This window comes from Anas platyrhynchos, chromosome 3 (genome assembly GCF_047663525.1).
Source record: "Anas platyrhynchos isolate ZD024472 breed Pekin duck chromosome 3, IASCAAS_PekinDuck_T2T, whole genome shotgun sequence".
Taxonomy (NCBI): domain Eukaryota; kingdom Metazoa; phylum Chordata; class Aves; order Anseriformes; family Anatidae; genus Anas; species Anas platyrhynchos.
The window spans coordinates 99,554,444-99,580,194 of NC_092589.1; the positions used below are offsets into that span (position 1 = coordinate 99,554,444).

The following is a 25,751-nucleotide window of genomic DNA, read 5'->3' on the forward strand; positions in this document are numbered from 1 at the left end:
TTTCTCTAAATTACACAGAGCAAACCATCTTGATGTTCATTCACATGGGACTGCTCCTCATATATTTTACCAAGTTTATTATATACCTAGATTCCTAACCTCTTTGCTATATTCTTTTCTGGTGGTGGGGGGCAGCAAAGATTTAACTCAGTATTTCAGGATAGGGTACTTCTAATATGCACAAGTGATGCTTTAATGTACTGTATTGTACTCTCCATCTCTTTCCTTACAAATACGACTATTTTGTTTTTCTTTAACTACCATCCTAATTAGACGTCTTCACTGAACTGTTCATAATGAAAGTTGTCTTCTTTCTATGCATTTAAAGCAGATCACAGTAAAATACAGAAGTACTGTTACTCATAGCCTTTGTGTATATCAGTATCTTTTTGGAGAGCTAGACTTGATTACTAAGTGCTGTGGAATTGAAAGGATATTTGCCAGATTATATCTGTGGTAGAATGAGATATGCATATTACAGCCCGTATGTAGACTGCAAGATCAAGAGGTACCAGGTAACAGAGAGAACAATAGGTTGAACTGCCTACTACCTACTCCACAGCCTCTGCATAATTGCTCAGAGTATTCTATAACTTTCATAATGCATCAGGAGCTTCAACACAGAGAATCTCATTTACATCATGTAATACTTCTAAATAAATTGGAAAGTGCTATCAGCATCACAGTAACAGTGCAGAAAGCTTAATACCTACAGCAAAGTTAACACAGGTTTTCTCTTCTATGGCTATAAAAAAAAAAAAAATCCATTCAGAGCCACTATTTTTTAAATTCAAACTGATAAGAACACAAGCCCATAAGAATTAATAGGGTCAGATCAAAGGCCAGTGCTCCCAGTGTTCTGTCCTCCATGATTGCCAGCAACAGATACTTGGAGAAAAACATTTTTCCATGCTCTTCCTAGACTTACGACACAAGTGTCTAAGTAGAAGCAGAGCATACAATGATGTTTTACATGAATCCAGCAACCTATAGCTTCTAGTTCCCACTGGCTTAAAAGATTTCCTAAGGCAAGATGAATCATTATCTGTATTTTCTTCTGCTGAAATGGGTGATAGACTGGACAGAACCAGAATTTATATTAATTCTCAAACTTAACTAGAAATGTATCCATGCAGAGGTATTTCTTTTTAACACCACACTTTCCAGATAAAGCTTGTGCTGTCAAAGAATCAGTAGAGGTGACTTTTTATTAAAATGCTGAAAATGCTGGTATTGAACAGGACTGCACATTTATCTTTAAGGAGGAAAGGAACAGAATAATCATACTGAGTACTGAAGAAAAGAACCATGAATACCAGAATACTGAAGAAAAGAACCATGAATAGAAACAGTAAGTCACTACTGGAGTTGTGAAGGATATAAAACAGGTCTGGAAGAAAGCTTCTATTTTCACAGTCTTTGAGAAGACAGAGTTGTCTACTGAAATCTTAGCTGTCACAAAATTAACTTGTTTGCAATTTTGGTAATATAGCAAATTATATTTGTTAATATAATCCTTTCCTGAACTTCTGTGAATAATGGCAGGACTTAGGAAGAACAGAAACTAGATCTGCTTGAGTATTAATGGAAGTAACTGTGCTGAAACATCTCATGACTACACCAGTCCTTCTAACAGAGAACACTGGCTGTTGCAAAGAGTCAGATGTGTGTCTGTAACATGTCACACTCACTTGAGGAGGAGCAATGAACAACTCCTGGCAGGAACCAACTTTCTTATACAAAGCAGAAGATGCTGTTCAGAAACTCACCCCTAGTAACTGGTAGGTTTTTCAATAAATGGCATAAACGGCTTCCGAGGAATTCAGATGCGGTAAGATGTGAAGTCTTGTCTCCCTTTCTTCCAAATCAGGGAACTTCCTCCACATCTACCTACTATTTCATGAACAAGTACTTAACATTTTGGAAATTAATAGAGGAGGCCTATGCCATGTCATATTTGTCCTGCTATTTTGAAAATTCATCTTAATATACTAAAGTAAATTAATGTGCTTAAGGTAATAAGGAAGGACAAAAAAATGGAGGCAAGTGGTATCTATGACTGGTTGATATTTTTGAACATTTCTTAGATATCAAAAGTTCAAACTATAACCCCCAGGGCATCTCAAATTTCTGAAGAAAGCTACAGACAACAGTCATAAATTCCAAGTAAAACCAAAGTAAATCCAAAAAGATGATTTCTGAGTTCTTCCCTAGTTTTCTTAGCAACTCATTTAGTTTACTATGAGACCATACCATATAGTTCCAAAGGAAAATTATATTTTTTGAGGTTTGAGGTGTTTGTTTTTTTTCTTAATTTTCCATGCATACACCAAAGATGTAAAATTTATTTTAGAATTGCCTTCTAAAAAGAGAAATAATATCTACTGAGCAACTATTTCTTCATCACAAAACATACAAAATTTCTGCAAATGTTCAGTATTAGATTAGAAATTGTGCTAATGTGACAAAGAAAACCTTAAGATTCTGCGTCTTGTCACAAATCTAAGCTGACATTATTGTCAATGTTTTAAAATCGAGGCAGAGAATTAATAAGTAGCATTCCCAGTAATAATGTGCAGAGTTTGGTGATCCAGGAGACATTCACTGGGAAAGTTCATTTCTACACAGCTGAAAACTAAACATTATGTTCCTGAGAACTGTTCTTATGGCAATACAGATAATTATCTTTTGTCTGTGAGATTTTAGTCACATAAATGTTAAATGGTTTTATTACTTTTTTTTATCCACTTTTTTTTTTTAACAGTCCTTATACTTATTAAAGTTTGCATTGCTGAATAGTTATGAAAGTGCAGTAATGAAAACAGACAAATTATTGTTAGAAAGCAAGAACAGCATGCAAGAAAACAGAACTAATCCAGTGTCTAACCTTAAAGTTGGACCACCCTATCATGGAAGAAATACTACATGAAAGGCAAATAAACACCTGTCTTATTTTTACTTTCCATATGTGTATCTGTGCTAATATAAGTTTATCAAATAAAAGACAGTAAGCATGAACTAATCAAGAATTGACTGTTTCTAAAAGCAATGCAAAGTCAAAACCAATTCTAAAACAATGTACTTTTCTACTGAAAAAAATAAAAGTAGAAGCCAATAATGGATGTTTAATTTACTGAGTTATATTTCACAAGATGCAAGGTCTCAAAGCCTTTCACTTCTAGATTTCATCTCTTGCTAACTTCTCCCTCCTACATTTATAAAAAGTTAAAGCTTTAAATTGCTTTACAGAAACTATTCAAGATACAAAGCTGAATCTCTTTGGGAACAGCACAGAATCTATAATTTTTTTTTTTTTGAAGAATATACTTTGCTTCAGCAGTTACTTTTGCTATTGCAGACTACTTTTCTTAGAAAGACTCCAGATGGTTGATCTGAAACTAAGGTCATTTTTTTTTTGACATTTTCTTTAAAACAGCATCAATGTGTGTGTGTGTGCGAGAGAGAGAGAGAGAGAGATTTTCTTCGATGATGGCCTGCCTCGAAAATCATAATCTCATTACTGCAATGTGTATTTAGGTAAATTGTAGGTCTCGCCTTGGCATTTAATTAGTCACTTGGAAAAAAAACAAAAAACAAAAAACAGCATACACCTTCACTTGGGCATATATTTGCACTGCATAACAGTTATTGCTTAATTATCCTTATTTCAGAAGCAATATTTATTCACTTCACCTGCTAAAAAGTGTTAGCCTCTATGTTCTCTGTAAATCATATCAAATATATAAACATTTTCTCATTTCCCTTTTATGTCTAATCTCTTTGTTTTCCATCCTCAAAGTAGTGTCCTTAAATGTTTCTTCACACTGTCCCTTACCCCAAATTAGTTTGACAAACACATAAAAGAATAAGAAGTAAATATTTCCGTTTTTGCTCTAATGGAATATTTGTCCTTTAAGTTATTTCCTGCCTGGAGCATGTACTGTGCTTTACTCAGCTTAATTCAATTCATTTTTGGTATCTAACATAAGGAAGAATGTCTTTCACTGGTTCCCATCATTCAGATACCATTTCCATTCTATTGTACACACGTATCATTTGAGTCAAGCGTTCATCACTAGTTGCTTTGAAAAATATGAAGAGTAAAATATGCTCACCTTCAGGCTCCCCACAGAGTGTACACTGTGACTCTGCAAAGAAAAAGAGAAAAAATATAATTTCTTGTTAAGATCTGTGCGGTCTAGAGTTATGAAATCATAATTACATTCAAATAAAACAAACCTTATGGAACTCAAATTTAGCACGGAAAATGTATTTCTACTTTCAGCAACTGTTTTTTTTTTTTTTTCTTTTTTTCTTTTTAAACAGCTGCAACATAACTTTCAAAAAAGAATTTTTGCTGGAAGAATTTTCTAAATAGAGCTATATAAGTCTCTAGTTATATTTATGTAACTATCATCTCCACAGAGTCCAACTGAATGAATTCAGGTAGCAGGAGTTTTTGCTTCCACATGACTTGTTTTGTATTTGTGGCTGTACAATACTGAAGCGACAACAGCCATTCAAAGTTTAAGCCTCCTAATATTCTATCATTGGAGGTAGCAGAAAATAACAGAAACAAAGTTATTATACTTCTTTGTCATGAAAGACTTTAAAGTCTTCACAAGTAAATGAAATAAGTCAGTCAATGTGCTGTTATATGAAGTATTCAAGTATAGAAATGAAGAAAATACAACTCCATCTTAATAACCACAGGGTCTCCAAATTTACAAGTATTATTTTACTTATACATCACTATTTGGAAGTTGGTTGTCAATTATTTTGCATAATGTACAAATATTTGCACACACAGGAAATTACTTCAAGCATCCCTCGCTTGAGATATAGCTGCTTCAGGTGTTGATATCAAGCTGAAGAACAAAGTTTTTATTTAGAATCCGAACAGCAGAATCAACTGAAATCACAGGGATTGTAACCAAGTTGGCAGATAATTCTGACAGTGCTAGAAAAAGACTTGTTCAAGACAGATAAGTATATGTTTCAATAACAAACCTCTGGAATTTTAAGATTTGAATGAAAAATGACAACTAACAGCGAAAAGTATGCTGAAGAAAACATGCATATACATGCACACACATTTACGTGTGCATCTGTCTTTATACAAATTAAGTGCAAAGAACGGTTTAATATTCCTGGTTATATACAAATCCCTTAACTCAAAAGCCTGTTAAATTTCTTTTTTTTCCAACAAATGGCAAATAGAAGATTGGACTTCAGCTGTGATCTTGTTGTTATGGAAAGAAAAAAAAAAAAAAAAAGGCACCAGAAACATAAAATATGAAATGCATACACTGAGTTGATTGACCTTTACAGTGCTTCTGTAACATTGCCAGTTATTTAGAAGTACTTCTAAATACAGATAAGAGTCTATCACAAAATAACCCATTGTTGTAATGGTACTTGACCCTACATCTTCCCTCTATTTTAAAAATGTTAGTTGTTGCTTTTTAATACTATCAGAGATTTTAGTATACATGATGGGAAGGAATGAGAAAAGTTATGTTAATTCAGGCAACTCTACTACTGTCTTAGGTGGATCACAGTTTTAAAACAGGATAAAATGCCAGAAAAAAAAAAAAAGAAAAGAGAGAGAGAGAGAGAGAGAGAAATTAATTTTGATGCAGGTCAGCACTGTGAAGCACCTAGTTGAATGATCTTTAGATAGACTCACTGGTGTCCCCAGCAGAATTGACAAACTGCAAACAACAGTCCAGTGGCAAGCTTGGGAAAACTCACCAATGAAAAGCATAAAAAAATTAGTCACAGATACCACAGGACAGTTTTTTCCACGTCTGGATGAAAAATGCACTTGCCACAATCCGAAGTGATGCAGAGGAAGCAGCTCAGAAGATTTTTTTCACTTTTAATTCAAAGACTTTCTGAGGTTTGACTGAGAGGGGCTGCCTGTCTGTGTGCACTTTATTATCCTGATTGATAAGGAAGAACAAACTGAGACTTGGTTTCTGAACTCCTGGCTTTTTGCTGATCCTCTATGTCCTGCTAACAACCACTTCAGTGGCTTGCTACAGTCCAAAGAGTCTGCTTGACATTTTTTGCAGCCCTCAACACCATTTTCCAAAGGTCCCCATTCAACAGTACAAATTATTAGCTTCCCTCTTTTCCCACCAACATACCTTAGTGCCAATACTTGAATAGAATAGTGCAGTTGGAAGGGGCCTACAGAGATCATCAAGTCCAATTACCTGACCTCTTCAGGGCTAACCAAAAAGGTAAAGCACATTCATGAGGGCATTTTCCAAATGCCTCTTGAACACTGACAGGCCTGGGGCATCAGCCACCTCTCTAGGAAGCCTGTTCCAATGTTTGACCACCCTCAGTGTGAGGAAATGTCTCCTAACACCCATTCTGACCCTCCCCTGGCATAGCTCTGTGCCATTCTCTTGCGTCCTGCCCTTGGTGAACAGGGAGCAGAGAACGGCATCTCCCTCTGTATGTTTCCTTCTCAGGGAGCTGCAGGGAATAGCGAGACTGCCTCAGCCTCCTCTTCTCCAAACTGGAGAACCCAAGTGTCCTCAGTCTCTCCTCACAGAACATGCCTTCTGGCCGTGTTACCAGATTTGTTGTCCTCTGGATGCTCTCAAGTCCCTTAATACACTGCCACAGAACTGCTGCAGTCTGGAGCAGGTCAGATAGTCTGACTGCAAAATAAGGCTTACAGATAAGACTGGTGCCAGAAAGTTGTCCAAAAGCTAGCTCTCAGCATTATCCCTGATGGGCAACTGCTTTTTTTGGCTTTCTTTCAGGTGTTTGTTTAAGTTCCTGTGCTGACGGGCAGGCCAGGTGTTTCTTCTCTTACCTCATATACATGCTTGGAGAAAGTTCATGTGGGGATTTTGTTTTAATTCATCACTGTATCCTTCCAGAGGCAAGGAATCATTGCAAGCTGACAGCAGTGCTGGTAAGAAGCAGACTTTGTGGACGTGGATGATTCACCAGTAATCATGTGCTTATAAATTCCCCTCTCCCCATAGTCTGCTGCTGTGGGGGAGGACTAGATACCCATTTTGTTGTGCTTGACACATACGATTGAGCGACAAACAGAAACACAACTCCCTGTGCTAGGCACGTGAACAACATGACAGGGAGGATGTACAGAGCATTGCTTCCACAGAGCCTGTGTGTGCATGTGCCTGTGTTGAAAATCTCAGTGATTATAGCTACACTATAGGAAGAGAAAAAAAAAATCAAGACCACACTGGTTTTGCTACTATGAATGGCAGTTAAAAGACATATTTGCACTTGATGTGGGAAATAATTAAGTCTATTCTATGATAATTGTTGAAAAATCTTACGTCCAATGTTTCTAAGCCTAAAATCATATCAAACATGCATATCACACTCAGATATTTGTACATTTGCATTACACATAAATACAGAAATCTTTAAAATCCTTTAATCCTGTCTTGAAACTTATTCCAACTTAGTTCCTCTGGAAGTTGCTGCATCTTGATAGAAATGATCTCTCTGGAAGAGAGGTCAATACTAAATTCCCGTATTAATTCGGAAATTTTCTTTTAAATCTCATTTAAATTTCAGTTCTGAGATGGGATGGATGGCAGCAGTCAAGGACATGACAACAGTGGAAAATTTACAGCTCCATCAGCTGAAGTGACGTTACTTAGGCTGAAGTGCACCTAACCTAAGGATGGGTAGCTCAGCATTAATGCTCCAAATCTAAAGTAGCCCTTAAAGACTTTTCTAATTAGAGGAAAAAACAGTCACCTAACCTGCTGTGGAAACCTGTGTTAGCATGAATTAAATCACTTTTTGTAAGTACCCACTGTATTTGTGTGTGTGTGTGTGTGTGTGTGTGTTGTTACTGGTCTTAAATGTAGATTCTGTCTTCACATTAACATTCATTGCAAGACAGAAGTGTTCACTGGAAGTGATCTCTGAAGGTCTTGGAAGACCTCAGCCTCCCACTGAAACAGGGCTGCTGCCACAAGTTCAGCTTATCCAGGGCTCGGACAGACAAGTCTTGAAAGCCACCAAGGATGGAGTGGCAGCCTCAGTGGGCAGCCTACATTAATGCTGCCTCGACCTCTTACTGTCCTACTTGAACCTCTCCATCTGCAGTTTTTGGCCTTTCTTCCTTGTTATATCACCCGGTACTGCCAAAATGACTTTGAATCCACCATCTCTGCAATTCTCCCTCAAACAGTCGTAGGCTGCTATTGGATCTCCACTGGAATAAATTAGCCCAGCTCCCTCAACTAGTTTCTTTGTAGGCCAAGTACCCTGACCATACAGCCTTTTTCTAGACCCTGACCGGAGGGCCTTTTGCTAGACCCCTTCCAACTTCTCCCTGTGTTTCTTGAAGCAAGGAGCTCCAAATACTGAGCACACATTCCAGGTGCAGCCTCACCAGCACCAAGCAGAAGGAAGAAACCATCTCCTCAATCTGCTGATCATACGCATTGGGCAAACCACACTTAGGCAGCTTTCCTATTTGCAATGGGAGAACACTGTTGGCCTATATGCAACCTGCCTCCTTCAGAAATGAACAAATGAAGAAAATCAAGTCTTAGTAAAAACAGTCCCCTGACCCAAGTCAGCCATCTATCATAAAGGTGCTAATATATGGCACAAGACCGGGAGGGAGTGTGTGGCCAAACATAGGCAGACCAAGGTTCCTCTTTTCGGGAGTCACCAGACCATAGATCAGCTTCAGGAAATCATGAAATCTCAGTCTCAGGCATACAATTATTTTATGACCATGATGGATGAAATGAAGTCTACAGTGAAAATGCTTAAGCTACTGCACATTGTAATGGAATAGAAACAGTGACATGACCCATTCCAACATTTCAGACAAGAATATTTATTAAACATCTCTTTCTGCCATTTCCTATTAATGGATTATGCCTCTACATATCTGATTCATCTGAAGTATTGTACTGATATATTCACAGGAGGTATTCTTTCTTCTTAATACATTGCTAATCAGCTTCACTTAAAGATGTTCACTCTTGCAAACACTCATACATGTGAGAAGCTTCTTTGTCATTGTTCTCAAAAGTAAAATGACTAAGACGGGTAAGTGTTTGGAGATTTGGGACCCAATAAATCAATAGAACAAGGAAAACCTGTATTTATATTATTAATCTCACTCTATCATTTTGAAATTGGCTAGCCAGCAGAAATAATTTTCCCAGATATAAGAACTTGCTGACAAAATAGGTCATAAGAAGGATCTTTTGAAGAAACAAATTTATCATGAAGACACAAGCTCTTTCTTTCCCCCAAATAATATGAAATTTATTTTATTTTGATAGTTTTTCTTGTCTAACCTGGGTAATAAGTAAAACTAAAGTTCATAAACCCGTACATGTAAAAGCTGACATTCTTTCTCCACATAGCTGAGTTCAGCATCAAGTTTTAAATTAGAGTGAAGATAAATTATTCTGCTAAACATGTGCACTCTTCCTTGCTTTGTGAATAGCTTTTTTGGTATGGTTGATGCAAATACAATGAAGTTCACTATAAAGGGCCATGATAAAGAACACAATATATTGGCCAAATGAAAGACACAGAACAGCCATTATGAATAAATTACAATTCAAAATACCTGTGCAAGCTATGTAATGTAATAAGACTAAGCCAAAACAGTATTAGTGATATTCAAAATCAGTTTAAAGGAGACAGTGGATTGTGTTTCTTAGTTAACTACACTTTAAAGTACGCTATACTCTCAGCAGGGTCTACCCAGATTACGGAGCCTAACTTGGTTGAGTTTTGACCAAAATATACGGAAGTGACAGTAAGACAAGAAAACATATGCAAGGTGAGGAGCAGCATTAGGGATAACTTCAGTACAGCATTCTGGAAATGGATGTGGTCAGCCCTTCTGAGTGCCTCTTGAACAATACCACACATCCAGTTTGTATCCCCACTTATTGCTGTAGCACTTTTCTGTCTCTCAAAGGCCCTTTGCAGCCACCCTTCTCTATATGATTTTAAATTTTAACTACAAGCATAATTTTTTGGACTCATCGAAAACAATCCTTAGGTTTTTGCTTTGTTTTGTTTTCCTTTTTCATTTATGCAAACTAATAGTAATAATTAAAAAAAAAAAAAAAAAGCAGTGAAAAAATGGATCGAGTTTCAGTAAGGAGGTTTAGCAGATATGGTTTAGGTTTTCATTTCACTGGTTCCAATGGCAAGAAATGCAACAGATTTTGGAACTATGCCATCAATGTTTTTTCACATCATTTTACTGATGCCAGTGAAGGGGAAGTCCACAACACCTAAAGAGACATAGAGTAGCCATGCATTATATTGAGGCTTATGGCAGCTGAAAAACAAGGCATAGTTTAAGGTGATGCTGTGGGACTTCTAATCATTTTCAGGATTTTAGTCCAATATTTGTATCTAAACGTGGCTATAATAGTTGCAATAAAAGATGACTGTGTTATGAACAATGTTTTTCATTCTCTCTTTTAATGTCTATTTTTTTCTCCTACACCTTTTGCTTTATCCATTTCTGTTTCTTCTGTTGATATCTCACTGTTGCACAATACCATCAGGTGAAATATTGATGTGACAGACCTATAGGATACATTTTTTCATGTCTGCCAAGAATCTCTCATTCACAGTTATCCTCTTGCTTGATACTGAAACCAGAGAAAATCCTCTGGACATCTCCCACTCTGTGTTCAGTCATCCATGCAGGTAAGGTGTTGAGAGATACCTACAAAAACCATCTAGTCTAGCTCTGCAGAGTACACTAGAGCTTTCCCTACAGATTATTTTTTTGTTGTTGTTTTTCTAAAATATTCCCCAAAATCTCTGATGACAGGAAATACTGTCCTCTTCAGGTAAATTATCTTTGTTGCTTTCCAGATGGGGAGTTTTTAATATTAAAATCAAATCATATATATATCTATGCACACACACACATCCCAAGCAGACACTGTTTTCAACTATGCTGATGGAAAATAAAATCTCTAATGCACTTACCAAATAAACAAACAAACAAATAAATAAATACATAAATCTATTCCAGATTCTCCAGATACTCTTTATTTTATTCAGGTCTTGTTTTTTCTGTTCTAAACCTTGTTCATCCAATTTTTCCTCCCCAGTCATGGTTTCTAATGATCATCTCATCTTTGCTGTTCTCCTCTAGACTCTTTGCAACTTTGCCAATCAAAGTTTTAAGTTCCTGACATTGAACACAGTACAATACCGGAACCCTTCAGCTGGCAGGTAGAGCAGAATAGTTACACTCTTGCATATTTTTAATATTTCTAAGAGTGTCACTGGCACTCTTTGAGTATCACTATTTCTGCATTTTGGAGAACAGAAAAAATACAATAGAAAAACAAACAAACAAAACAACAACAACAAACCAAAAATGAAAACAAATGAACCAAAAAAACACTGCCTGTGAGAGACTAGCAGTTGGGCTATATTGGGAAAGACAGAGCAAGGGGAATAAGTAGCCCTGGGAAAGGAAGAGACTGAAAGAACTTTAAATAGAAATATAATATAGAATAGCCATTATTAAAATAGAATGAGCCTAAAGCAGAAGAAAATCAACCAACCTGGCAGCTAATTTTGTATCGTTTTGAGCAAATGAACTGACATCCAACCAAATATATAAAGCAAGCACTAAGAGCCCATTATTTTCCCCAGATAAAAATATAAGGTTCATGCTCAAAGCAATGCCAGAACTTATTCACAATACTTGCACATCAGAATCCTTCTCCATATGGAGTTTACACATTACATGTGCATTAACCAAGCCAAAATATATTTCAGAAAAGAATGATGAGACCAGGCAATCAAATATTTTCATAGGAAAACAAAAGTAACTGAAGCGATAAAAAGCAGAATACAAACCACTCAAAAAAAAAAAAAAAAAGAAAAGAAAAAGCTAATGTTTTCTCTCTTGATGATTTGAACACAAATACTTTTTTTTTCAGAGTGGCAGCCATAAGCAGTAATAAAATGGATGTATGTTAGCACGTTTCTGACACACATTTCAAATGCACACTGTTGAAGTGTGAAGTTCAAATATCCTTGAATGAGTCCAAAAAATAAAAATAAAAATCAGGTGTGCTTATAAAGAGCAAATCTACATGCTTTTCTCATTTTTCTATTCATTTTTTCGTATTTGACATTCTATGGTTATAGTGAGTCATCTTCCTCACAACTGAGAGGATAAAAACTCACAAACCCCTAATCACACTGTTGCATCTTTATGAAAAGCACCAAGTAGAGGAAGACTGATGATAAAAAATTGTGAGACCATAGATCTATGACAGTGCTATGAAACACCAAACTGAAGACATTTTGTGCCACGGGCTTGCTCCAAACCCTTCTGAAGCCAATACAAGTCTCATTGGAATTCAGTGAACATGGGGTCAAACCTCAACAGCATACTAATGCAAATAATTGCTAGGCTATCTATCACCATTCATCCCTCTCTGTCTTTTCTCTCTTCTTTTACTTAGCTTACATTAAAAGATTTCATCAATAATTTCACAGCCTCGTAAGAACAAGTAAAAATGGTACAAATCCAAGCTGAGCGTGATATAACAAAGAACCAGATAGACAAATGGCAAAAAATATAGGATGGGACAGCACAGTTATAGACTAGATCACATACTCTGATACTCCAGTACTCTGAAGGTTAAATTGATTTTATCTCCCCTTTCTTTTCTTATCTGTCATATTGGAATCAGATTTCAAAAGGATTTGAATGGGGTGGAGAACTGACAAACAGATTTAAAGAGGTCATTTGAAATACAAAGGGTGTACAAGAAGTGTGAAAGAGCATGATGTAACCATTAGAGGGTTAAAAATGAATTTATTATAAAAGGAGATGAAGTTCAAGGTGTATCCACATCTGAGCAAGAGAAAGTCTCCTTGCTGAGACTGTGGAATTATATCCTTCACGTAAAATCAGCAATGTACATGGACTTCAAACAACACAGGTTGGAAGAGATGTCTTGAGTCTACCCCTCAAGACAGAGCACTGCCAATTTCAAAGTAACATGAGTTTTCTCAGGCTTTGTCCACCTCAGTTGTGAAAATCCACCAGGAAGGAGAATCAACAGTCTCGATGGTCAACTGTTGTGGTGTTTGAGCACCCTCACCCTGAAGATTTTTTTCCTCGTGTGTAATTGAAATTTCCCTTGCTGCAATATCTGTCCCTTCCCTCTCATCCTTTCAGTCTGCCTGGCTGGCTGGCTCCATCTTCTCTGTAATGAAGAAGCAGCTGAAGACAGCAATTATCTCTGCTGTCCTCTTAGCTTCCTCTTCTTCAGGTTGAGCAAACCCAGATCTCGCCAGTGTCTCCTTGTGCACCATGAGCTCAGGTACCCTAGCCATCCTGGTAGCTGTACTCTGGACACACTCCAGTTTGGCTATGTCTTACACTGGCACAGGGGCAGGGGTTATAACTGGGCTCTACTCCAATTGCAGCATCTCAAGTGCTGAAAAAAGGGGAATAATTACCTCCTTCAACCTGCTAGCTGTAAAGCCACACTGCTGAGATTGTAACAAAAGGGCACTTAAACATGGAAGGACTGTGATATACATCTAAAGCTCCAAATTGGTCCAGTCCCAAATCACCTCACATGCTACGTGATTACTTGAGGAGGTTACGGCAGTTACCCTAACGTACCAGGCAATGTGTCCGAACAGCTATAGACCATAGCTCAAGGTCTGACCTGTCATATAAGCCATTTATACTGACCTAAGAAAGAATCCTAAAATGGATTCCTTCTTCAGTACAGGCTGGGTGGAAACGAAGCCTGTTTATATGAGGCCAGAACTATCCTCTGTAAGGATTTCTGTCTTGACCAGTCCATAATTAGTTAATTAATTAAGTCTTAGGTTGGATCGTAGGAAGAACTTCTTTACCGAAAGGGTTTTTAGACATTGGAACAGGCTGCCCAGGGAAGTGGTGGAGTCACCATCCCTGGAAGTTTTTAAAAGACGTTTAGATGTAGAGCTTAGGGATATGGTTTAGTGGGGACTGTTAGTGTTAGGTCAGAGGTTGGACTCGATCTTGAGATCTCTTCCAACCTAGAAATTCTGTGATTCTGTGATTATCAGAATCAGAAATCACAGAATCAGAGAATTGAAGGAGTTGGAAGGGACCTCGAAAGATCATTGGGTCCAACCCCCCTGCTAAAGCAGGTTCCTTAGAGCAGGCTGCCCAGGTAGGTGTCCAGATGGGCCTTAAATATCTCCAGAGAAGGAGATAATGTCTTTTGGCATTTAATGGCATTACTACTTATATCTCTGTACCCATGAGAAGAGCTTCCATATAATCTCTACTCTCCATTAAAGATGTTATGTTTTGTTGGGAGTGAGCAAATACACAAGAAACACAAATTTAATGTGAAACATTAAACTTAATTAACAAGCAAACAAAAATCTGTATAGCCTTTGCCACCAAACTAATAAGTGTTCATAAGCATAGTATAGCAAAATTTTAAGAGTGAACTGACTAAAATATACTTCTCCTTTTCTCTTGGACATTCTCAGAAGAAGTCTGCTCCATGGATAAGTCCAAACATTTCCGTTTTACTGGATTTATAAATATGACCACTACCTTAACCATTACAAAATCAGAGAGCTCACTGCAGGACTCAGACTAAGCTCAAAGTAACAAGAGTGCTTAATTTTAACTTTCATAGTAGAAACTAAAAAAAAAAAAAAGCTTGTAATTTTTCACAAAACAACTACTAACGTCATCTCCTAGCTCATAACTTGTTCTGGTGCAGTGAGGCTCCATACCTGTCCAGAACCCCTATGCTGGAACAGCTTGTGAAATTGAGCACATCTGGAAATTTTTACATTCCTCGTCATTCATAAGTGAAAACAAGCCAAAATTCCAGTTGCAACTAAATGAACATTAATAAGAACTGGAAGTAGGTCCTTTCACAAAAAGATGTAAAATTGAGGAGTTGAGAGTCCAAAAATATTTCATGAAGCTACAACTGAGACCTTGAATTCAGGAACTAAAAAGTCTGATTATTTATTTTTTTTCTTTCAGAAACACTCATAAGTTTAGCCTTAAAGAGCCAAAAGCAAAGTTGAAACAACAGATTTAAAGTTATTATTTCTCTTTAACTACATGAATAGTTCTTTTTCTTTCTTCAATACATCATGTAGACAATAACAGATACCTCTTTTCAGCCAACCACATCTTTTACTTTCCTGCAGCAAACCAGTATTCACTATCACTTATCTGACCTTCACATTCTTAACATTTTTTGTCAAGGTCTGGTGATTTCTTTGATAGTTAGCTACAAGGTAGTCCAGATCTGCAGTGTTAGAAGTCTATATACAGAGCACATTCATCAAAAGGAGCCCGAAGGTCTAAATAAAAAATATGTGACTTGTTAATATGCACTATGCCATAGTCGTAACTGCTAAGCATCATACATCTCTATGTGTTGCTTAGAAACTTAGGGGAACATGAAGTGCAAATACCCAAAACTCCTATGGGATGATTTTGTCTGATTCTTAAACATTGTTGAAATTAGAACCTTGGTATAAATCTTTAAAGTGTTTTAGACATTGTTAATACATTCATAAAACTCTCAAGCTCAAATTAATGTATAAATACTCACTTAATTAAGTACAAATCATTGGTATTATCATAATTGGAACAAACTTTCATTGACAAACACAGCCTAAGGGTAGGATACTGTTGCTAGCCCCATCTGAATATTATTGCATTTTGGAAATAAAACATTTTGTTTTGTCAAATATAAAATGAAGTTGTATGATTACACATCGCTTTTAAGACTATTAAAAGACATTAGTCCATATTAAGTGCCTGTGAATTCTCAGATTAGTCAACTGAGTTTGCATGCAACAAAATCAGTTTATCTCTACTTTTTTTTTACAAAATCGTTAAATAAAATTTCTATTGTAACTGAGAACATCTCTTTTAATCTTAGAATTATCAAAACTTTTCTCTACTTCCATACAAGATACTGGAAGCAAGTCTACAGAAAAAAATGAAAAATTACAGATTAACTGAGCTATTTCTCTTATAAGATACATGATCCAGTTCAGAGACTATGCCAAGAAACTGCCACCCTCAGTTTTGTTTTCTGTCTGAATACTTAAATGGGAGAAAATTTGTTTCAGTCACAAAAAAAAGTTAATGCAGCTTTTCTTTTAGATAGCCATACTATTCTTTGCAAACTGACCCCTCAATAGTGTCTTAAGTCAGTTTATCTGCAGGACTAGGCATGTATTTAGATATGATAAGCACAAAAGTTCTGTGATTTCCACAGTGTTACTGGCCTCTGTCAAATTACAAGATGTAACTAAGGGGTAAATGACTGAAAATTTGAAACTAAGGGGATTCTTATCACCAAGAATATAATAATGAATTACTTGCAAGAGACAGTGAAAAACTTAAGATCCAGCTTTCAACAGTAAAATGATAAATAATTATACACAAGTTACTCATAAATAAATGTCACAAACTACTAGTTTGTAATGCTAAATCCTCTTAATCACAGAAACACTGCTGAATTACTGATCAAGAGAAAACAGACACACAGGTGTGAAATTGTCTGTCTGCCAGATTTAATACTTCATCCTTGGGAGGAAAAAAAAAAAAAAAGGAACATGATTTACCATGGCTATTTTTCAGCCCTATTTATCTAAGTATTCCTATTTAAAATCTTTCAATCATTGGGTGATGTACTTAGACAAGTACCATTTGTCTTCAAGAAACAATTGAGTCTCAGATTTGGTTGAAAAACAGTAAAGCATAACATTGGCTAAGATGAAGTCAAAATGTAAACAAGTTTCCCTGTATACATAACTCTTCATTAAAATCTCAGGCACCTTTAATAACCATATAATCTTCATGATCTAATTGTATGATGAGCTAGTAATAACACGAATCTATCCATTAGACTTAGAAATGCTTTGGCTTAAGTGAAGTATTATGGTATAAATTGTCCTGCCTTGTTTTATGATATAAATAACAATCTAACAAAAATTCACTTAGCAGCTAAACTACCTGGAAGAGTCTGAATGTTTCCTTGGAGATTATTCATAAAACATAGCTTCACATATATTTTTGATCTCTCCATGCTCTGAAGGCTCACAAAATTTTCACTAGCTTTGGGATTTTGGTTCTGTCTGGTCTGGTTCCATAGCAAAAATTAATTCATTAATTAAATGTTGTTGGTTTTTTTTTTTAATATTCATAAAAACAAAATAAAACTCTGGAGGTGAGTCTACATGCTTTCACATACAAACGGGGATGACAAACCTACAAAAGAAAACAGGTAAATACGTTGAATTTTAAACGTGATTTATTAACACTGATTTCATGAGAACTAACATATTTTCTTAAATGTGTCTACTTTGAAATTGAACCAGATTAGGAAATCCTTGAATGTCCATATAGCAAAAGCAAATGTGAAGGAAATGAAAGAACATCCATTCCCTTCTCCTTACCTTTAATATCATATTACCATATTTAATATCATATTACCATAATATCAAGTTGTACCATAAATACATAAAAAATTGGACCACAGAAATACACACATGAAAAAACTAAATTGAACTGAAAAGAGGAGAGGAAATAATCTCTCGCATGAAGCTTCAGGTAAATTCCCAAATTAGCATTGCTTCATGTTGAAGACATTGAATATGATGCTTACAATTACCATTCAACTGGTATTTCTTTTTGTTAAATGGAAACATCGAGATCAGTGACATCTTGCTGTTGAAACAATAATTAGGAATACAAAAGAACTGGTAACTCTGAGGAAATCCAGGCATTTTTAAACAGTTCTTTGGCTTGCTTGTCTAGCTAACTAGAAGCCCAGGCTCTGCTTTTAAAAAGACCTTCAGAAAAAAAAACAAAACAAAACAAAACAAAAAAAACATTATCATTGCTGATGTTCAAGATCAAATGTTGTAATAAACCTGGATTCACAATGATTTCAAGTCTCTGTCATAATGATTTCAAGTCTTTGTCATGACATTTCAGTTACGCTGCCCAAATTAATGACTTGCAAGGGTTACACTTATATGAAACATTTTTTTCACAGTGGGAAGAAACAGCTCTATATTATATAGCTTATATAGGAGATCTCCTTACTGTAATAACTCCAAATCGAATTTATCTGATTTGGAAATAAGAGAGTCTATTGTGAAAGAAACAGATTCTCCCATGTAAAATTTAGCAAAAAAATCAGCAAGTATACAGACAGGAACAAAGAACAAGAATGATTTTTGTGATAAAAAGCTAGGTAACAAGAATCTAGGACGGAAGAGACCAACTTGCAAAATTAACGTATTTGTCATCAGGTAAGAGAGCAAGTACCAAGAGGTAACAAGCACCACCAAACCACAGCTGAAGGCTCAAAACAATTACACCAAAATCATATACAGAAACACTGAAAGGCTGAAAAAAATAAAATAAAAATCAATAGATCCAGAGAAAAAAAGAAAAGATATAGATGAAATTTAAGTGTTTTGTTGTTGTTGTTTTAAATGCTGAAAGCATCAGCATTGTAAAACATCTGCAGAAGTCCACATATGCATAGCTACAAATGGATGCTCTGCATTAAAGAGTTCATGCTTAGTGAAACAATGAGGCTCTGCGGAAGTACTACTAACTTCCTATGAATTCCCTGGAGAGAGTACACTCAGAGTACAGATAAATGAAATACTCATTCACAGTAGGAGCTTGGTCTAAGTGTGGGAAACACAGCACCAATACCATACGTGAAAATTGAGAGAAGCATGACTCAGACGTTTATTTTTTTCTGAAAGACGAGGAACTTAAAATATACAACAGTAGGAAGTGAAAGATCAGGATCTCGGTATGTGTCACCATGGCTCAGCCAAAAATCAAAGGAATCTCACTGTTTTTTATCAATTATTTGGCCCAAGATCTTCCAATCTGTGGGTAATAACGCAACTGGAGGCAGAGCCAGTAATTAGGAGAATGCAATTGGATTCAAAAGGTTTTCCATTATTTTTTTGTGACTGGATGAGCAGATGGCAAATGCAGCTTAACACAGAAAAAATGTGAGATAATTAGCAGGGAAACCAAACACCAAGTTAGAGAATATGTACTAAGTGGAAATCTCATCTAGCAAGCTAATCAAGAGAGGAATTTGGGGGTTATTATGAAAAATAATTAAAACCATCAAATCATTTCACAGCTGCTGGAAAAAAAAAAGAAGGCAAAGATGATAGCAGGTTACATTAATAGATGGATACACCACAAAGTAAAGCGATATTATTAGTGTTCAAGGCACTTATTAAGTAAGAGCCATCTTGAATGCTCCACCTGGCCTTGCAGGCGTTGGGCTGCATGGTGAGGCAGTGCAATAGGGATGAAAATCTGGCTTGCTGCTGGTACTCCCTGCATAGCAGGCTCCTAGGGCTATGGAGAATGAGCCTCTCCCAGCCTCATTCATGACTTGACAAATTCCACGTGAGACCTAGTTAGGTTATTTTTGTTCCCACTGCTCTTACAATGCAGTTTCAGAGCCTCGGTATTGGATGGTTAAAACCATCAACCTCCATTTATTCACGGCCGGTTTATTCTATTGCAGCAATATCATTTAGGCTGTATCACTCTTCTTTCTTCCTGCTGTTTACCTCCTTGATGTATCTATAGAGAGCAATCATATCCCTTCTTGGCCTTCCTCTTGCTGTGTAAGACTTGTCAAGACATTATATTTTTCTCTTGTAAAGTAAACTCTCCACTTTCTTGATCACCACAGTAGCCCTATAAGCTCAAGTGCACACTTCTACTCCAGTGCAGATTTCTGCTGTGAATAGGTCTTGTGCTTGCAAGGATCTCTTACGACATCGGTATGTGTTAGCAAGCAAGAAGCCCCAGGAAAGTGACACAGTCAGCTGCCGCGGCAGCCAACAAGCCCACGAGGCTCACTGTTGGGAATATCTCCAGAATGTAAGAGTGAGGGGTTATTTTGGACATATTGCTGTCAGTCAGACCTGATTGGGGTAAGAAGAGGTGGGTATGGAGCTCTCAGCTTGGCAGCAACCTGTGGCAGAAGTGGAGGTGGAAAGAGTGAGAACACAGGAGCGGGAGGCTCTGGGTTGGACTGAGAGGCTGGGGTTCAGACCAAGGCTGGGGCAGGGTTTTGGAGGAAGAGGGGACACTGTGGGAGAGGAGATAGGTGACTGGTATGGGTAGGGGGGGTCATTTTCAGGGTCAGAGAGGAGTGTGGATATCTCCATATGGGCTGGGAGGAATGGAGTTGCTGGGGAGGCTCTGGAGCAGTATGGAGGCCATTAATCAGGAGTCCATTTGAGAACAGGAACACACACATGCAAACTATTCCCTTTCTCCCACTTCATTCTACTTTTAATTTGTCTTTGATAAGGAAATTAAATCCATGACCCTTGCCCTTTGGCAGGTCTCTGAGACTCTCCTATGCAGTATTCCCCCATCTGCGCCCTTCGTCCTGCATTTCAACAGGGAGCTTGGTGCCTTAAAAACAAGTTGCTAAAAGATCTGACAGTGTTGGCATCTGGGCAGAGGAAACAGACCCAAATTAAGACCCCCTCATTGTAAAGGCAGACCTACAAACTCAGCAACTATCAGATTTGTTCGGTCTCCCAATCAGCACAAGTATTATGTTGAAATCAGCTATTATACAAGCTGCTTCTTCCCCAGCAGCTGGGATTTAGGGGACATGGGAGAGAGCCAAGCGTATTGTGAACAGGGAGGCTTAGCAGATGTTACAGAGGAAGTGAAGATACTACTTGGGATGAGGGGAAAGTTATTTATAAGGAACTGGAGGAGAGAGGACTGGGTACCACAACACAGGACCATAGGTCACGGAACCATCAGATGCTATCATTAGTTCCTGCATTAATCAAACCACTTGCTTACTTTCCAAATACAGTGACTTTGTTCACGTGGCATTGTAGTGCTCAGCATAAACCTAATTTTGAACTAGTAAATTACTAGAAGTCAGAGCCAAAGTATTCAGCAGAAGAAATTTAATATAGTGACTGATGTATAGCAGGTCTGATCGCAGAACAGAACACATTTATAAATGTTTCCCTTAATTGTGTCCCTTAAGCTTGCAGGGAGTTGGTGATTTCCAAGCACTTTTTAATCAATATTGTAAAATCACAGTAAAAAGCCTTAACAAAACAGAGAATCTCTAAGTTACCGTTCTTCAGAACATTTTCGTAGAGTTTGACTGTCCTTGGGAGTGCTTTCAACCCACTTCTACAGGAGAGAAAAAGACCTTTACTGTACATTTTTGTACACAAACTATTTCTTTCTTGCTCTTTAACCCACTTCCTCTTTTCTAGCAGGTAGGTGGGAAGCATTGTCTTATCTGCATATAACAATGCAACCACAAATTTACCTGTAGTGAGTAAAGTGGCACTTTGCTTCTGTTATTGTCAGTCATCTGGAGCAATGGGAGCGAAACTATCTCAAAGAGACTTCATCCTCAGGATGCTCCTAGCTGCACAGAATTAATTACATTGTTGTTCTTATTTGGGAATAGCATAGTTATTGTATAAATGAAGACTAGTTTTAAAGTGACATTCTAATTCACTAATACCCGGTGTTCTTAGCATCACGTACAGGGCAGATTAGTTAACAGAGCTCAGAATTTCTACCTGATGGCAAAGTTCAACATTTCAGCAATTGCTTTTGTACCTAACTGGAGACAAACCAGATTGCCAACCCATCTTGTAGATCACATTTCTCCTGTTTAAGCTGACATGTTTAACTTTGGCTTATCAAAGAGAAAGGAAACATTCTTTGTTACTGTATGATTTAGCTTGGTCAAAGTCTGTTGTGCTGCTCCCATTTCTCAGGCCTCCTATCACCCCAACAAGCAAGCTTCCCAGCCACTGGGTAACTCCTGTGATGCCATCTAGCTCCTATAAAAACACAGAACTATGTGTATCATGGGAGAGAGCCTAGTCCTGGAAACCTGATCCATAAAAAAGAGCATAGATACAAGGAAGGACTCCCTAAAAGGTGTTAAACTACACAAGTTCATGCAGTTTAGAGCTTGTTGCAGAGAAAAGCATTCCAACGCAGCACAACCTTGTTAGTGTGGCCGATGCACCTTGATGTGGAAATGATTCCTTTCATAATGTCACATTCAACAGAATTCAACACAATTGACAACTTTAGATTTTGCAGGAAATTCTCTCCTTGATCATGAAATATGCAATAAACATCAAAGCTCTTCTTAACAGAAATCAACTTTTAATAAAGGAGTCTACCACAGGCACTATGAGACCTGCACTATGTTAAATATTATTAAGGCAAATTCATGTTTTTACCATCCAACAAGAAGGTTTCTCAATACTATCAATATTTTTATTACTATTTTTGTTGCAACCCTATTATTTTTGTATATATATACATGTATATATATATATATATATATATATAGGTAGAAAATGAGAAGAAGGAAACAGAAGTATACCATTTTAATCAAAAAAAAAAAAAAAAAAAAAAAAAACACCAAAAAACAAAAACTACAAAAGGCTACAGAAATCTGTTATGTCTCCCTTTGACCTTTAGGCTGGGTAATCATTGCTACTTTTCTGCTGGTCATTCAACGCTGCAATGCTGTCCACCAGCCCAGCAGTCAGAAAGCCAGGCTTAATAAAAAGATTCCCCCCAAAAAGCATCTTCATTTTCCTTTCTGTATGAAGTTGGAGAAAAGAGCACTGTGCTTGAAAGTGTTCGGTATTTTTTACAAAACTCTGGTGCATTTATAATCTAATCATGTAATAATGCCTTGTGCTCACAGGTTCTTCTAAGTGCTTCCATTGCTTTGCCCCAGGGGGTACTATCAAGTGAGCTTATTTTTTTATGTTGACAGTCTATTGTTCAACAAGTAGTTAGAGAAAGGATCACATTTTTTTCTGAATGTGAACAAGTGGCCATTGGGGAATATAAATGTGATGAGCGCGTGGGTATGGGTCACAATGTCCTAACACACATTTTCATAGGGAACTGAAAGGCTCTGCCAGTAAATGGTATTTCACTGAACCCTGTACAGGAGCTGACACAGCGTGACAGTGTCTTAAGGGGAATACTGGAAAGCAAAATTCCTCCTTCCTGATAACAGTGGTGTTTACTTGTTTCTAATCTCAAAAGCACAGTCAAAGGTGTAAGAAATAAATATTTTCTGCACTTATCGTTGCCCAGGGAAGGAAAATAATAATGATTAATAATTATTTTAATGATAATTAATGAATTTGCACAAGGGCTTCTTGCTCCCTGAGTACAGGTTAGGTCTCTGTATCTGCCTTGCCTGTGTCTTTAGTGTCATTTTTCCTTTTCCAAAGGGGCAAGAAGAAAACTGATGTGCTGGCTAGCAGCATATGTGTTTTTTTTTTTAGAAAATTAGCTCCACAATCCTGTTTGCTGGAAAAATGCACCAAAAGAGTAATCTTATTATATTTATTTGTTTAATATGTCATTATAAAGCTAAAACAATACTGTTACAAATCAACTGAGACCATATTAATATATTAAATTGCAGTAGCTGAGGAATAAAGTAGGCATTCATAAAACAGGAATCCTGGTGTTCAAGTTTTGTTAAAATGGCATATAGAAAGGCCATTAAATTATATAAGGTTTGTAAGAAAATGGATAGGCACTATTGTTTAAATTTCATATGATTTAGCTCAGATTCCTCTGGTTTAGCAGAGCAATGTTGGACAAACAATTCTATCTATTTAAAATATTCCCACTCTAATGTAGCCTCTCTTCTCCTTTATATGACATAAAGCACATGCAATGATCCTTCCTTCACTACCTAGTGAGAGCAAGAAGGTGGTTATCAGTGACCTTACGGGCGATGGCATCCTTGAGGCAGGATTAGGGTGCCACGCATACACAAAAGGTGGCAGAAGTGGCAAGGAGCTATGCAGCACAACCAAGTCACCTGTGCCCCAAGGACACGAGGAGCACAGGCTGTGCTGGCAGCCACTGCTGCCACTCTCAGGTTGAAGAGGACATGGCATAACCAGCCTTCCTTGGCACAAGGCAGCATGCCAAACCATCCTTCCAGACAAGTGCTTTTAACAGCTGCAATTAAAAATATAGCAGCATCTCTAGAGACATGTATTTTCCCTCCTGTTAGTGCATTTTTCCTGCCATTCTCTCACTTTCATTCCTCCCCCATATGACACTATCCTAAGGTCCAAAATGTACAAAGGAACCGGTGACAGGCTTGACATTCAATATCTGGCAATTCCCACCGAGATAGCAAATGGCACTTCATGTTACTGGGAAGTGAACATTCCTCAAAGGATCCCAACATATGTCTCACAAACCACCCTTAAAATTGAGATATTTTTTTTGTTGTTGCTACTGTACAGAAAGCTAGCTTCAATCATTTTAAGTCAGATCTCAGCAATTTCAGTTATAAACACAATGGAATATATATTAAAAAGTTCCTAACACATTTACTCAGTATATTACAGAGACTTCATAGTTGTGTGTGGCTTTTCTCTTTTTAATATATAGTCTACAGAGGAATATATCATGATGCTGATGGTACAAGCGTTCCTTGTAAATATACATTAACCTTTCAACATAAAAGCTGACAACAATATTTAGATATTGCATTCACAGTATATCACCTATGTTTTTACTACACTTTTTACCATACATCATAGGAAGTTCCTAGGCAAAAATCTGGAGAAAAATATAGATAGGAGAAACTGCATTTGTATAGATATAAAAAACAATTCGGTTTGTTGAAAAATAAATAGTATATTGAGTTATTGTGCTCATCTGCAACACACTGAGATAGCAAAGAAAAGGTAAAAAAAAAAAAAAAAAAAAAAAAAGATTACTATATAACCATAAATATCAGAAAAGCAACATTGTTTAGGGAAAAAATAAATATATGCCTTAACTTTCTTAACTTTTTTTTCTTTTTTTTCTACTTCAGTAATAGATTTCAGCAGTTCTTGCATACAACAGAGGAATTTGTCCAAACAGGTTGCAAAGAAATCAAGGAGAATTAGTTGAACACCTACAGCTTTTCAGAACACTAAGAGGGATTTAACCACACTGATTCTTGTTTAGAGACAAAGAGGTAAAGCAGTCTGTAAAGGGTTAAGAGAAAAGCAACTATAGTGGTGTCTAGGAAGGGCTTCTGACTGCAATTTTCTTTATTTTAAGAGCTGAAGGGGAAAGACTTGAAGTCAGAGTGATGTTCCATGCTGTGTCAAGTTGCTTGGATGGCACATTTACGTTTTGGTCTTTTTCAGTCCTCTAATTCTAGTGTTTCTGAGCTGATGGACACAAAGGCCAAAAACACGAGGGCTTTGCAGGCCACGGGAGAGCAGAGATGCAGATGGCAAGGCTACCAAGGCCAGCAGGTGAAACGGCAGGGACAAAGGTATTATTCATAACCACAGCAGTGTCAAAACATTATGAATCAATGCCACTGGCTCCCACCTTCTTATTTGTCTGGTTTAGATGGGGTCACGAGTACTTCATCTTACGGCAGCAGGTAACCAGTAGTCTAAAACCAGGTTTTCTATGACTACAAATGACTGAATTTTGCCAAAATTACATGTATAAAATGAGCTGAATTTTAAGTCAAATATGCTTGATTAGATAAGAAACATTTATTTGGCTAATTGTTTTTATTTTCGTGAACACAGCACACTAGAGGACAGTAGAAAATTTCATTTGGGATCTGCACAATAACAGCTCT

General features: G+C 37.0%; 1 protein-coding gene across 14 annotated transcripts in view; it reads right to left on the reverse strand.

Moving 5' to 3' along the window:
- DLGAP2 (DLG associated protein 2) overlaps nucleotides 1–25,751 on the reverse strand; it is a 471,424-nt gene that overhangs the window by 243,541 nt on the left and 202,132 nt on the right. For all 14 annotated transcript variants that reach the window (XM_027455147.3, XM_027455135.3, XM_038177139.2 and 11 more), the window contains one exon: nucleotides 4,116–4,148. In XM_027455147.3, the coding sequence (XP_027310948.1) occupies nucleotides 4,116–4,148 (33 nt within the window). The remainder of the gene's footprint in view (nucleotides 1–4,115; nucleotides 4,149–25,751) is intronic.